The sequence below is a fragment of the Lycium ferocissimum genome, chromosome 8, assembly GCF_029784015.1.
Source record: "Lycium ferocissimum isolate CSIRO_LF1 chromosome 8, AGI_CSIRO_Lferr_CH_V1, whole genome shotgun sequence".
NCBI classification, from domain to species: Eukaryota; Viridiplantae; Streptophyta; class Magnoliopsida; order Solanales; family Solanaceae; genus Lycium; species Lycium ferocissimum.
In genome coordinates this window covers 43166255-43179530 of record NC_081349.1, presented here as the reverse complement: position 1 = coordinate 43179530, position 13276 = coordinate 43166255, and the positions used below count along the sequence as shown (strand labels likewise).

At 34.6% G+C, this 13276-nt stretch overlaps 1 protein-coding gene across 1 annotated transcript; it reads left to right on the top strand.

Moving 5' to 3' along the window:
- Window positions 1-3: 3 nt before the first annotated feature.
- On the top strand, window positions 4-7769 carry LOC132066390 (dolichyl-diphosphooligosaccharide--protein glycosyltransferase subunit 2-like; the record flags this gene model as incomplete). Its single annotated transcript, XM_059459711.1, has 18 exons — window positions 4-72; window positions 176-265; window positions 520-582; window positions 685-754; window positions 1082-1146; window positions 2147-2201; window positions 2351-2478; window positions 2560-2675; window positions 2851-2920; window positions 3409-3510; window positions 3619-3708; window positions 3805-3953; window positions 5060-5171; window positions 5249-5332; window positions 5522-5602; window positions 5750-5974; window positions 6408-6530; window positions 7459-7769. Coding segments are annotated over 18 exons (1809 nt in total), but the record flags the coding sequence as incomplete, so codon positions are not given.
- Window positions 7770-13276: the final 5507 nt, after the last annotated feature.

Genomic DNA, 13276 nt, shown 5'->3' with positions numbered 1-13276 from the left:
TTGAAAGATCTGTTCCAGGCCTTAAGAGTTAATGGGTTATTGAACTGCGAGCTTAAAAAGAAGACATTTTCAGTATGTTTGATCTTGATGAACTGTTCTGATATACTGACTGAAAACCACTTTAAATGCATTATATTCACTTTTCTCTCGCTTTTCTTGCTTTCTTTTTCTCAAGGGCATAGCACCAAGACTTAAGGATGCTGTGAAAAGTGCCAGCTCACTTCTTGACTACTACTACTCAGTTGGAAGTTTAGTTCTCATCAAGGTAATGCATGGGAAAATGCCTCTTGTTTTCTTTTCTACTATATCTATTAGATTTGATATCCTGATTAATTAATGATCCCGTCACCAACGGAAATAGAAAAGCAGAATCATCTAAATATAGCCGTTCTTTCTGCTTGAAATTGATAACATCTATAGATCTCATGATCTGCTTATGTATTCTGCGTGCTTCACAAGGACATTGTATTTAGTCAGAAGTGATTTCTCTGTTTCTCACATGCCATGTTCCTTTCGTAGGGCCTAAGTTCTGACGTGGATGTACATCTTGAAAGTGCTGATTCAGTTGTCCGCGCCATAAAGGTTTCATTTTATGTTTGACATTTAGCATTTGCACTACTACTGGAGTTTTGACTCTTTTTTGTAATAATGAGGTGTTTGGCATGACATTTGGAATCTTGACAGGCTCTTAGCCAAAGTGATGGAAGGTGGCGCTATAGCTCCAACAATCCCGAGTCTAGCACTTATGCTGCAGGTAACTATTATATCACAATTTCTAAGTTTCTTTAGTACTTTGGCAGCATTTCTGGAAATATCTTTTGGATTTTTTTTCCCGGTTAATGCTTGTGGTAAATAGATGTCTGATTTGTTTAGTCTTCCCCAAGTTTATATATTATGGGAACAACAAAGTAGCTGTTGGTTATTCAAAATCCACTCGGAAAAGTATCCCGAAAAGAAAACTGTTTTTCTAAAACCACACAAAACTGTTTTGAGGTTTTGGATAACTTTTTGAAGAGAAACCTCATTCAAAATAATCATTACGGTGTTTACTTACATTTTCCTGATAAAACATTTTTTACAGGAATTGCACTTGAGAGCCTGGCTGGTGTCATTTCATTAGCTTCTTCTGAGATTGATCAATCTTTGGTGAGTAAAATTTGTCCTCTATCATCCTCGAGGAGTTTAATTGATACTTCAATCATTCATAACTCATAAGATCGTCTTGTTTTGCTACCCACAAGCATGCTATAAATGTGCTCTAGCTTGCATTTTATGAAGAGCCCCATCACCTCTGGGTGGGTTTTCCTTCAAAATGTGGCTATATGGGATTCCCTTTATTGAGATTTTCTATGTTGCAAGTACACTGGCCATCTTTTTGACATTCCTAATGTTGGTCTCGCTCATATGAAACGACATCCTAATTCTTTCAGTCCACATAAGTCAAAAAGTGACTTAGTGGTGTTGTCCTACAAGTTGCCTCCTTTTTCTTTTTGGGCCAATCTTTAGGACATCCCAACGAACAAAGAGAAAACCAGTCTGTACTTGAGATGCAAAATTGCAATGTAATAAAAGGTGATCTATGTCCTTGCTGGACTCGTTAGACAAGTAGGACTAACTTCAAATTATTCATCTCTTTTTTCGAAGAGTCTGTCCATATTACATCACGCCTTGCACATGTTGTTTTCCAATATACATGCAAGGTGACACCGATATAACAAAAAATATTAAGGGAGTAGATTATCATTTCAATGAAGAATTGGCACCAAAGGTTGCTATATACCAAGATTGACACAATTGTATTGTCTAGACTACGCTTTGTGATGAGATTATTAGCGTAACTACCAATTAGTTGATGTCTCATTAGTGATAATTATAATGCTTCCGTAAATCAGTGGATCACGGCTTTAGGACTATGATTGCCCTGAACATTTCATTAATAGATTGCACCTCTCTACACTTTATTTTGATGGATTTGGTTATTGACCTGAGGCAGGTATCTTCCTACTGTCTTATAATCCTAGCTCTCTTGACCTATTTCTATATCTCTTATACGAATAAAAGGGCAGTTCGGTGCACGAAGCATCACGTAATTCTGTGTAATATCTTTGTATTTGTATTCAACGTCATATTTACTCTGCATTGACAGATTAGCATGGTGAAAAGTGACATATCGAAACTTCTTGATGGTCTGGAGAAATATGGTATATACCTCTTTTGTTTCTTCTCTCTTTTTTTTCTTTTTCTTTGTGTGAGCTACTGGGGTGACAGTTTATAACAGAAATTCCTGAAGTTTCCCTTGTTCTAATTAAATGAACGTCTATGATAATATTGTTCTCATATCATAATACAGATGATGGAGCCTATTACTTTGATGAAAAACTTGTTGATGCTCTTGGACATCAGGGTCCCCTCTCAGCTTCATCAGCTGTTGTGCGTGGGATTACAGCTTTTGCCGCAGTGTCTGCTGAAAATTTAAATGTATGTCGTGTAGTGCATGTCATTTTCTTTCTCTAATTTTACGACAATCATTCTTGATAATCTTTCCTTTATGATGTGCAGCTTCCAGGTGACAAAATTCTAGGTTTGGCGAGGTTTCTCCTTGGTGTTGGAGTTCCTGGAAATGCGAAGGACTTGTATTATCAAATTGAAGCATTGGCCTCCTTAGAGAACAATAGGTGTGGTAGCAAATATACTTTATTTTCCCTTTTTCTGATTTTTTGTGCATTTGCTTCGTTTCTGTAAAATGTTGTGTTTTTGGCTTTTTGCTGGTAAAGGTAAGATGTAGCAACTTGCTGCAAGCAGGCCAGCACCATTTCTTTACTTACATATCAAGCATTTCTTGAAATGCAGGGTCTCCATTCCATTGATTTTATCACTCCCGACCGGTGTGCTTTCATTGACTAGAAAGGACCAGCTTAAGGTGTGACATTATTGATATAATTCTCTTGAATTCTGAATTACCCTATATTTCTTTCATAATTGCTTTCCATGTATTCCTCAATTTTGGGGTTTATTCTATAAAGTCTTTGAGACTCTATCCAGATATGTTAACTAGTTTTTTGCTCTGTAGTGCCACCTTTTTCGAGCAGAGCTCATATATCTTTTAAATTAACCTAAATCTTTTTACAAAAAAGCAGTTGGTTGACTGGTTTTTGCTAAGACACACACCTCATTGCCTCAGGCTCAGCGCCATCACCCATCGCTGTATAAGCTAGGAAAGCACACAACCTGCTTTGTGCCTAGTTGCAATGCTTTAGCGTGATTCATGTGTGCCTTTTTTAACAGTTAGTCTTCTGAGGAGAAGCATGATGCATTCTTTCTTGTATCATGTATCCGGTTATCTTGGTGCTCTAATAAGTTTCGCCAGCATATCTGAAATTGATGGACTGTTATCTTCGATCCAATTAGGTAAATGTAAACACTGTTTTGGGAGCTGCTGCACCTTCTCTGACAATCAAACTCAAGCAGATTTTCAGCTCTGGTTCAAAGGATGCGTCTGTTATTGATCAGGTGTGCCACCAGATATAGCCGTTAATATTTTCTTTGAAAGTAGTTTTAGCATCTCTGCTTTTTATTAACTTTCTGAATATTTGTCTGCCCCCATGATACATGATACAGGATCTCAAATTTGACAATAAAAATGCCGTGCATTACTTAGATGCTTTGCCCAAAGAAATTGATGTTGGCAGTTATATTTTCACTTTTGAGGTATGGCATCTTCTTCTCTTTCCTTATCAAAATTTGCTTCCTACATCGATCTTCATTTGACCAATTTACGTTCCTTTCCTCTTGATGATCTTGTAGATTGTTCTTCATGATTCAGAGAATAAAAAGATCTATGCCACTGGAGGAAGAACAAAAGTACCCATATACGGTACAGGAGTTATTAAAGTTGATAATGCCGAGATTTCTGTTCTTGACAGTGATCTTGGGAATGTTGAAACTCGTAAAAAGTATGTCATTTCCTTTTCTTGTGCTTCTTATTTCCATTGTGATATCCATTTTGAAGAGGTTTCCTTTTTTAGTCATTGGCTGCTCTTTTGACCATTTTCTGCATGTATTAGTTATTTATAATCATTGTCATTAGTAAATTTCTGTTTCAGGTAGGTGATAGTGCCAATTCAAAATAAGGAACGTAGGCACATATTTTTTTTTTCTTTTCCTCTTGTTCTTAAAGCTATTTTTTATTGTATTTTTTTTACTACAACTGGCTTTTTATTCACTTCTACTTCCTGTACATGGTTGCCTTTAATTTACCTCTGACAACTGGTAGAGGTTCACAAGACTTATGAAAGTAGAGTCTACGGAAGCTGTAAAATCAATTTACGGAACTGTAATTTAAGGACTTCTTTTAGAGGTTTTAATAATCAGAGTTTCTTTATCACTGATCATCTTGACATTGTCTGCCTATGGTTGATTGCAGAACTTCTAAGTTCCTTAATTCAAAAAAGTTACATGAGTCACATAACAAGCCAGTTTGCAAGATAGTGCTTGCTGATTTGACTTGAAATTTTACTTGTTTGTAGTTTGGCCTTTCCATACTTTGTAAAGACTTGGCTGCTGAGATAAAAATTTGGAAAAAGGCACTGGAGTACATGTAATAGTATGCCAATAAATCTGGCGAAGTTTGATGCTAGATTGGTACTACTTTTCTATCTTCTCTTTCCATTGGACTTGTTTTAGCTTGAAAACCTGGAGAGCGCATCTCATCCTTATTCTCCTACTTTACAAGGCACAAGTAAAGCACTGGAATTAGTGTTCTAACTTCTTTGACTAGCCATGTGAATCGTCTTCTATTATTTGCACAGAAATTGTATGCACTAACATTTTCTTATTAGAAAAATGAAGTTTCTTAATTTTTTATGTCATATGGCAACTCTATGCCTACCATACTACCAAATTAATTGTGACACACACATTGAGTGTGTATTTACAGCTTATACATGTGAATGGATGCACCGATTTGTCAATTTTTGCATGATGGCCTCTCACCACATCTTGATGCTACGTATAATATGAACTTTGATAGCTTATCATTTTCTTGGGATGTTTCATACAGGCTTGATTTGGCTGGGAAGAACTCCATCTCTCTATCAGCAAACCATCTTCAAAAGCTACGGTTGTCATTTCAATTAACTTCCCCTCTTGGGCATGCTTTGAAGCCACACCAGGTTGGGATCCTGATTTTTGTGTTCAATAACTCGCACTTTTTAATATCCAGTTGGTGGACTTATGAGATGTTCTGCAGGCTTTCCTTAAGTTGAGACATGAGAGCAACGTGGAGCATATCTTTGTGGTGGGGAATTCTGGAAAACAATTCGAAATAATACTAGTTAAGTTCTTGAAATCTTTTCTTTACTCTGTTGCTCCCACTTAATATAATGTGGATGAGTTTTGCTAGTCCAGCTTCAGCAAAAACTCCAATTTCAAGGAGAAACATCTGCAGTTGCCTCTAACTCCAATACTGACAACCTCTAAAGGAGCTAACCACTGAATACTTAATTGGCATTCTGTCTTGTAGGATTTCCTTGGACTAGTTGAGAAGTTTTTCTATCTATCGGGTAAATATGATATTCAACTTACTGTCGGAGATGCTGTAATGGTATGTATGGATTCTAACTTCATTAAAGTTGCATATAGCGCTATATATTGGTCAAGTTTTGGAAGAAAAAAAAGATGCAGTAAAGAAATTTAGATATTGAATCTGAAACATTGTCTTATCTTGAGCTGACCATTTTGTTTCCTCCAGGAAAACTCGTTCTTGCAACCCTTGGGTTCTGTTGAATTAGATTTGCCAGAGCCTCCAGAGAAGGCTGCTCGCCCACCTCCTCAGGCTGTTGACCCGTCTTCAAGATTTGGACCCAAGGCAGAAATAGCTCACATATTCAGGGCTCCAGAGAAAAAACCTCCTACGAACCTTTCTTATGCATTTCTGGCCCTTGTTCTTTTGCCATTCGTTGGATTTTTGGTTGGGGTAGGTTTTTCTCTGAACCATGCTTGATTTTCTTTTTAAAATAAGTTAAATGTAATCAATATTAGTGTCCCTCCTCTTCCTACACTTAAAAAAAGAAAATAATATATAAGAAGCGATAATAGCTGTGGGATCGAATTCCAATAGAGTCAAAAAAAGGTGATTTCTTCTCATTTGTCTAAGCCTTGGTAGGTAGAGTTACCCGGTGCTTGTACTGATGGGTTAAATATGTACCCGGTGGATCAGTTAAGGTGCACACAAGCTTGCATGGAAACCACCGTTAAAGAGAAGCAAAAATAAGAGATAATAGTTGTCTGATTAGTTCTGTTTCAGTTTGTTGCTTTGCCTTGGCTGGGATGTCGAGCTTAACATCCTCTCCCATGCCTGAAACGCCTTTGTTGTGGTTAATTTATCAAGCTTTCATGTCTTTTTGAAGCTTTTGAGGCTGGGTGTGAACCTGAAGAACTTCCCAACAGCATCAGCACCTGCAATATCTGCCATTCTTTTCCACCTTGCCATTGCAGCTGTTCTATCACTTTATCTTCTGTTCTGGCTGAAGGTTTGTTCTTTGGTTTCTTTTTTGCTATATATATGTCATTAATATGCTCTTTTCTTCAAAAGCGGCCGCACTTATTGCAAAGACCCACTTTTAGTGGGTGGGTAGGATATTAGCCTTATGAGATTAAACACTTCTCTGAGGTATAGTTTCTTTTACTCTCTTTCTAGTTTTAGCAGAACACTCGGGGGGGTGTTTAGGTAGGAAGCAAATAGGCTCCCTATCCCTTTTTGTAAGCTGCCCCATTGCTTGAACCAAATTTACTGGTAGCTGAGGAATATTGGTCATTCAGTTCTGCAAAGGAAATCCTTACAAGTTAAAGGAATCCAACAAGGTGTTAGAAAATGTCCTTTTTAATTGCTAATAGGATTAACTAATTCTGAGGATTGCCCTTAAAACTTTATTCCACTTCAAATGTTCTGATATAAGATTCAGTGCATTAAAGGAGAACCACAAATGTCATATGCGGTTCTACTGCCATGTTAGATTTTTGAATATTGTAGCTATAGAATTAACGTCAAACTCTGCACTGTAGCTATCATTTTCAACGCTTACATAAGCAGGCAGTTTGTTTGACTTTTTTTTTTTTTTTTTTCTTTTCCAAATAGTGAAGTAATCTGTTTGTTTGACTTCCATAAAGTCTCTTCAACTAGTTAGTCCTGATTCTGCCTGAGTTATGATTTCTGACAGCCATCTATATCTAGTATACAACATTAACCGGTTGATCAGTCTTTCTAAGCACCGGCAGGAGATAGAAACTGGAATAAAGATTCGTTGCCTACACTTCAGCTTAACTTTTTTCAATTGAGCAGGGCGTTCAGCTGCCCTTATAAATCCGTGAAAGGCACAAATTCCGCATGTAGATTTATTTGTTAGATAGAAATATTTTTGCTTGCTGACTTTACATATTTACTGTTTTCTCTGCGTGCAGTTGAATCTGTTCACAACACTGAAAGCCCTTGGATTCTTAGGGATCTTCTTACTGTTTGTTGGACACAGAACCCTTTCACATCTGGCAAACACATCTGCCAAGTTGAAATCTGCCTAATTTAGATCGATCGATTTCGTTAACCTATAAATGTGAGGAAGCAGCGTTCAAGAGAAAGAGGGTTAGATATGTTCAATCTTTTTTGTAGGACAAAATTATTTATGACACAAGTGTATTGGATATTTAGTCCACAGTTAATGGTGAAAAATTCAATTTTGCTGTTTGCTTTACAAGAAGTGATATCTTGAGGTGCCTATTGTTCTCTTGATATAGTTAAGAGTGCTTAGCCTTTGGGCAATTCTCATTTGACAGCGTGAAACACTCACATTGTCCCTAGTTGTGGGTAAATCTTGTGTAATTCGTTAGCTCTTTTCTTATTTATTGGGGGAATCACTATGGAACAACTCTTGAGTGCTGGTTATATGGAGGATTAGAATATTATAGGGGAGGGGGAATGGGGATTAAAAGGGAAAGGAGAAAATCTTGCAGTGAACATGGGTAATACTGTAAATTTTCCGGGATACTTTCATGTTGTTATTCCAAAGGCCTAATACATATATAGGCCCTCAAATTTGGATGCAGCCGGCAAGTGTGTCCTGCAACTTTGGGTGTGCACAAATAGACACCTCAACTTGTATAAAGTTGAATACATAAACACAAATACTGATATGGCAGATAATTTAGGAGTTGTCTAGATGATCATTTTGTAAGTTGGAGTGTTCGACTGATAAAGTGGAGATAAGTTGAGATGCTTATTTGTGCACACTCAAAGTTGGAGGGCATATTTGTTAGGTTAGATCAAATTTGAGGGTCTATTTATGCATTATGCCTATTCCAAATTGTCCTCCATTTGGACATTTTTGCGGTATTCACCTATTTAATTTTAATGACATAAATTGAATTAAAATAGTCAACACAGTGCTTGCATCGAAACAATGAGGTGTTCTTCGAATATTCAATTACAAGCCAAACCCCTTCCTCCCCACCCGAATTTATTCCGAATGATCTCGCCAGCAAATAATCCCCAATCACTAGTTACCTCAAACAACTCCAAATCAAGATCTATTGAATCAACACTAAGGACTAATAATGTTTCGTGATTCTTCAAGTAAACTCACTAAATTACTGTTTAAATAGATTTAAGCACGGCAGGAGTAATACTCAAACCATTAACTTCAAATTTAAGTTTCCAAAGTTGAATTATGTTCAAATTTCTTCCACCCAACCTACCAAAACTAGTGTATAATAACTATGATATATTAAATATTACTAAATGATATACCAAAAGCAATTAAACCCGCAAACAAGACATGGAATCAAAGCTACAAACTCAGAAGAGGAAAAAGATAGATTTTAGAACTGTAGCATGTAAATCATGACAAACAAATATGGTTTTATCCTATATTCAATCTAGTCGTCCTGTGGGGTTACTCACAAATCTTGTTTGATCATCATGGTTTCAAAGCTACAAACACAGAAGAGGCAAGAAATCATTTCAGAACTATGGCATGCAAGTCATGACAGAGGACTTTGACTTCGTACTATGTTCAACCTAGCTATCTTGTTAAATTACTTACAAATCATGCTAGATCATCATGATTTCAAAACTATATACAAAAAATACATTTCATAAAAGCAGCATGCAAATATGGGCAGATTCAAAATTTAAGTTTTGTGGGTTCAATTTTTAAAACAGTTAGTATTGGATCCATTACATTTTTAAAATTAAGGGTTCATATCTACTTTTTATCACAATTTCGTTGATTTTTACATATATACTTAAATATCGCTGTGCCATAAAATAAATGTGTTCAAGCTTAGCTGGGTAGAACCTCAGTTTTGAACAAGTCGAGCTTAGTTCAGTTCGATTCAAAATGAATGAGTAAAGTTTAGATAGATAACTTGACCAAACTGATCTAGTATCTTGGTTTAATGCCTACACCTAACTCTACACATTAATTAATTTAAGACTAGCAATAGAGGGTAGGCGCATTCATGGTACCATTTAAAGGAAGATTTATAGCCCAAAGCCCCAAACCCAAGTCTAGTACTGGTCCATTCTATAAATTTTAACCTTTTCCATAGCATTATTTTGTTACTTGGACGTTTCCGTTCCACGGATGGAAAACAACATCTGCCATAATTTCAAATATTTGCCTCTGATTTATTTTTATGTTTATTGTTTTGCTTGAAAAGAAATATTTTACATATTAATACTACTATGTAATAGCCGATATTACATTTGTATCTTTATAAAATGTGATGTGATGCTCATAAAGGGGTCAAAGAGAAGGACTGACATATTTTTAAGATGACAAGCTTTCGAAGAAAAGATGCGCGTTAAACCTTATAATTAGCCGAATCTCACATCGAATTAGGAGAAAAAAATCTAAAGAGCTTTATAAGAAATAACATAAGTTATGTTACGTGGTATAGACGCTTAGGCTTGATAATGACGTAGCTCGAGGGATAAATCTACAAGATTTGTTGTAGTAAAGCGAACAATATAGGGCCTATTTAGGATTACCTACACAACACAAATATTTTACCCATCAATACCATTTACAATAGTAAAACCCGTTAAATAATTACCCTTATACCCGCATTTCAGAGAAGATCTAGCTCAACCTATTTTCCAAACTCAACAATGGTGGATCTTTAAATATCCCATGTCAAGCACCTCAAATTAGCTCCAAATGCAACCAAATTGCAGTGTGAACTCCTTAAGGCACTAGAAATAATATTTTTGTAACCCCCACATTGAATCAAACAACGAATCTTCCAGTTAATATTTCACATTCAAGGGCTTCAAGCTCAATAATTGTGGGTCTTCGATTTCCTCAATCAAAATCATTCCAAACAATAGTTATTTCCCCAAGTCCTAAGCTTTTTAATAAACAACAAATTAGAATCAAAAGCTAAATTTTTAATTATTCCATCATTGAATAACATAGTTACAACTAACAAGGCTTGAATTTAAAGAAATTGATATTAACAGTAATTCAAAAAAGTGCAACAAATATTCTTTAAAAAAAAAATGAAGAATTTAGATAAGAACCAACTGAAGTTGCGATTATTCCACCATTGATGAATATAACATCACTGAAGTATATTGTCATAGTATATTGTATGTTATTACAAAATACTTTTGCATTACTGTTGTGTACCATTAAAGTATACAATATGCAAATTGTATACCCTAAAGATATACAACATAAATACCTGCGGATAATTTGTAAATCCTTTTCCCTAAAATAGGTATATAGGGCAAAATTTTAAAATAGGTATTTTCCAACAATACAAACCTGTCATGAGCTTGTATCGTGATACATGAATCCTTGAATATGACTAGAGTCAGTGGAGTACTGAGGGCACGACTGTCATAATATACTATTCCACCATTGAATAACATAGTTACAAGGCTTGAATTCAAAGAAATTGATATCCCTACCAACATACTGAACATTTTATAATGGAGGTTGTTAATCATGTTACAAAGCATCTTTAATTTATAGGTTAAAAATTTGTTATTCTGAACTTAATAACACACCAAATTAATCCTTAAGATACTATGAAAATTACGTACGTATGCTCAGTACCGTTTTTGTTGCTTGTGGTCCAATACAATTGTCCTAAACTTGAAACCATTACTTTTAGTAAGTTCAAAAACTGAGAAAAAGAGTATGCACTTCAATGTCTTAATTCAAAGGATAAACATCTTGATTTCGAGTGCGAGTGAAAGATCTTTAATAGGAGCAGTTCCCCAGAAATGAGCCCTACGTGATGCAAATCCTGATATAATCGGGTTTTAATGCGGGTACCGGACACCAAGAGAGAATGGAAAAAAAAAAAAAAAAAAGAATGAAGAAAAAGCAAATGCACCGTAAAAGGCAAAAGGCAGATGCAGTTGAATATTTTTAGCTATATTCGACCAGCCATGATGACCCATCTCTTTTCTGTCTTTCACCTTTACCTTTCTTTTTTCATGAATGAATGCTCTTTTGACATAGACTTCGGTGGAAAATATTGTACAGGATTCGTACTGTAATTCAACTTTAGGTGTACTATAAAGGACAAAAGTATATATGAGACTGCACATGGTCACGATGAAGAAAATTACTCCCCTAACACTTTTTTTACATTTAAAAAAAGAATGACTTTTTTATATTTTTCAATTTTAAATTTATCTTTTTTAATCTTAATGAAATTATTTCTACCCACACAAATTTCTATGAATTGCTTTAGATCATAAATTTCAAAATTCTCATTTATTTCTTAAATTTCGCACTCGACCAAACATCCTCATATAAAATGGGACAAAGCAAGTAATTAAGAATCTAAGCAAGGCTCGATTAGTTTAGAGAAAAAATAAAGTAGAAGTTAAATTGAAGAGATTATTAAGTCAGTATTAAGTAGCACCTGATATATTGCTTACATTTGATTTTTGCTGCCTCATCCAATATTCTTACTTTGAAATAAAATAAAATGTCTACTCAATTTGATTAACTTGCTTTCTTGTTTTACTTTTTATTTTGTGTCTCCAAAAACTTTGATATATTTCTATATTTATTTTTATTATTTTTTTTTTCAAATTTTGTATTAATAAAACGCCCCAAAAACAAGTTAGCACAGAGGAAGTAGCAGCTTAATAACTTTTATTTAGGCAATGCAGCTTAGTTATATTCATTTCTTGCTTCTTTCTCTTCAAAAAAAAAAAAAAAAGATACGCTATTATATTTCCTGAATAATTTCTTTTATAGCCACAAAGATATTGAAGCATATTTAAGATCACAAACTTCAAATAGCTTATAATATACAAATGTTATAACATAGTCAAACTATGTCAAGCAAATTGAAACGGATGAAACCTTTTAAAGGGCATATCGGGATTGTTGGCACCGTTCAAATTTGACCCTTTACTCTTGTGAAAATCTCATATGTTGGAAAACTTCCACCATTAGTGAATAAGGACATAATAAAAATTTGACCCCAATTATTAAAGAAACACAAATTTAAATTATTTCAAAAAGTTTAGGGTTATATATGAATCTTAGCCCTATATTTAAAAGAGAAAAAAGGGAAAAAAAAAAAAAAAATCTCCACTAATGAGATAAACCGCTCTTTATTTGTTGTCATTTCTTCTAGATACCGTTGCTAAACACTTCTCAATCTGATTTAAGCCATGTGCCATGTGGACAAACTGTTATAATCTTCTATTTTAAATTTTAAAATGTGTCTAGTCAACTCTATACTACTTTTAATGGCTATTTGCCGAAGCATCTCCACGTTCATGGGACGTACATTACTGGAGATCCTTTCTTGATTCGATTGTGTTTTAACTGTTACTCTAATTAATCAACTTGGCTTTACTTCTATTAATTGATCTTAAATGCTTTCACACTGGGGGCAAACACTAAATTAATGTAGAAGTTTACATAGTTCAAAAGTAGGAGGATATATATAATTTTGAATTTGAATACGAATATCTATTTAATACTAAAGTATACATAGTTCAAAAGTAGGAGGATATATATCATTTTGAGTTTCAATACGAATATCGATTTCATTTTGAAATAAAGTTTACATGCTTGTTAAAAATAAGTATTAGCTAGATTATCTTAAACAATAATGTATCCGTTCACTTTTACTTGTCCACTATGCTAAAAATAAATGTTCACTTTTATTGTAAAAAAAATCATATTTTACCCTTAACATTAATTACTCATTTTCAAATCATTTGTCAAATCTATTGAGTCTATAC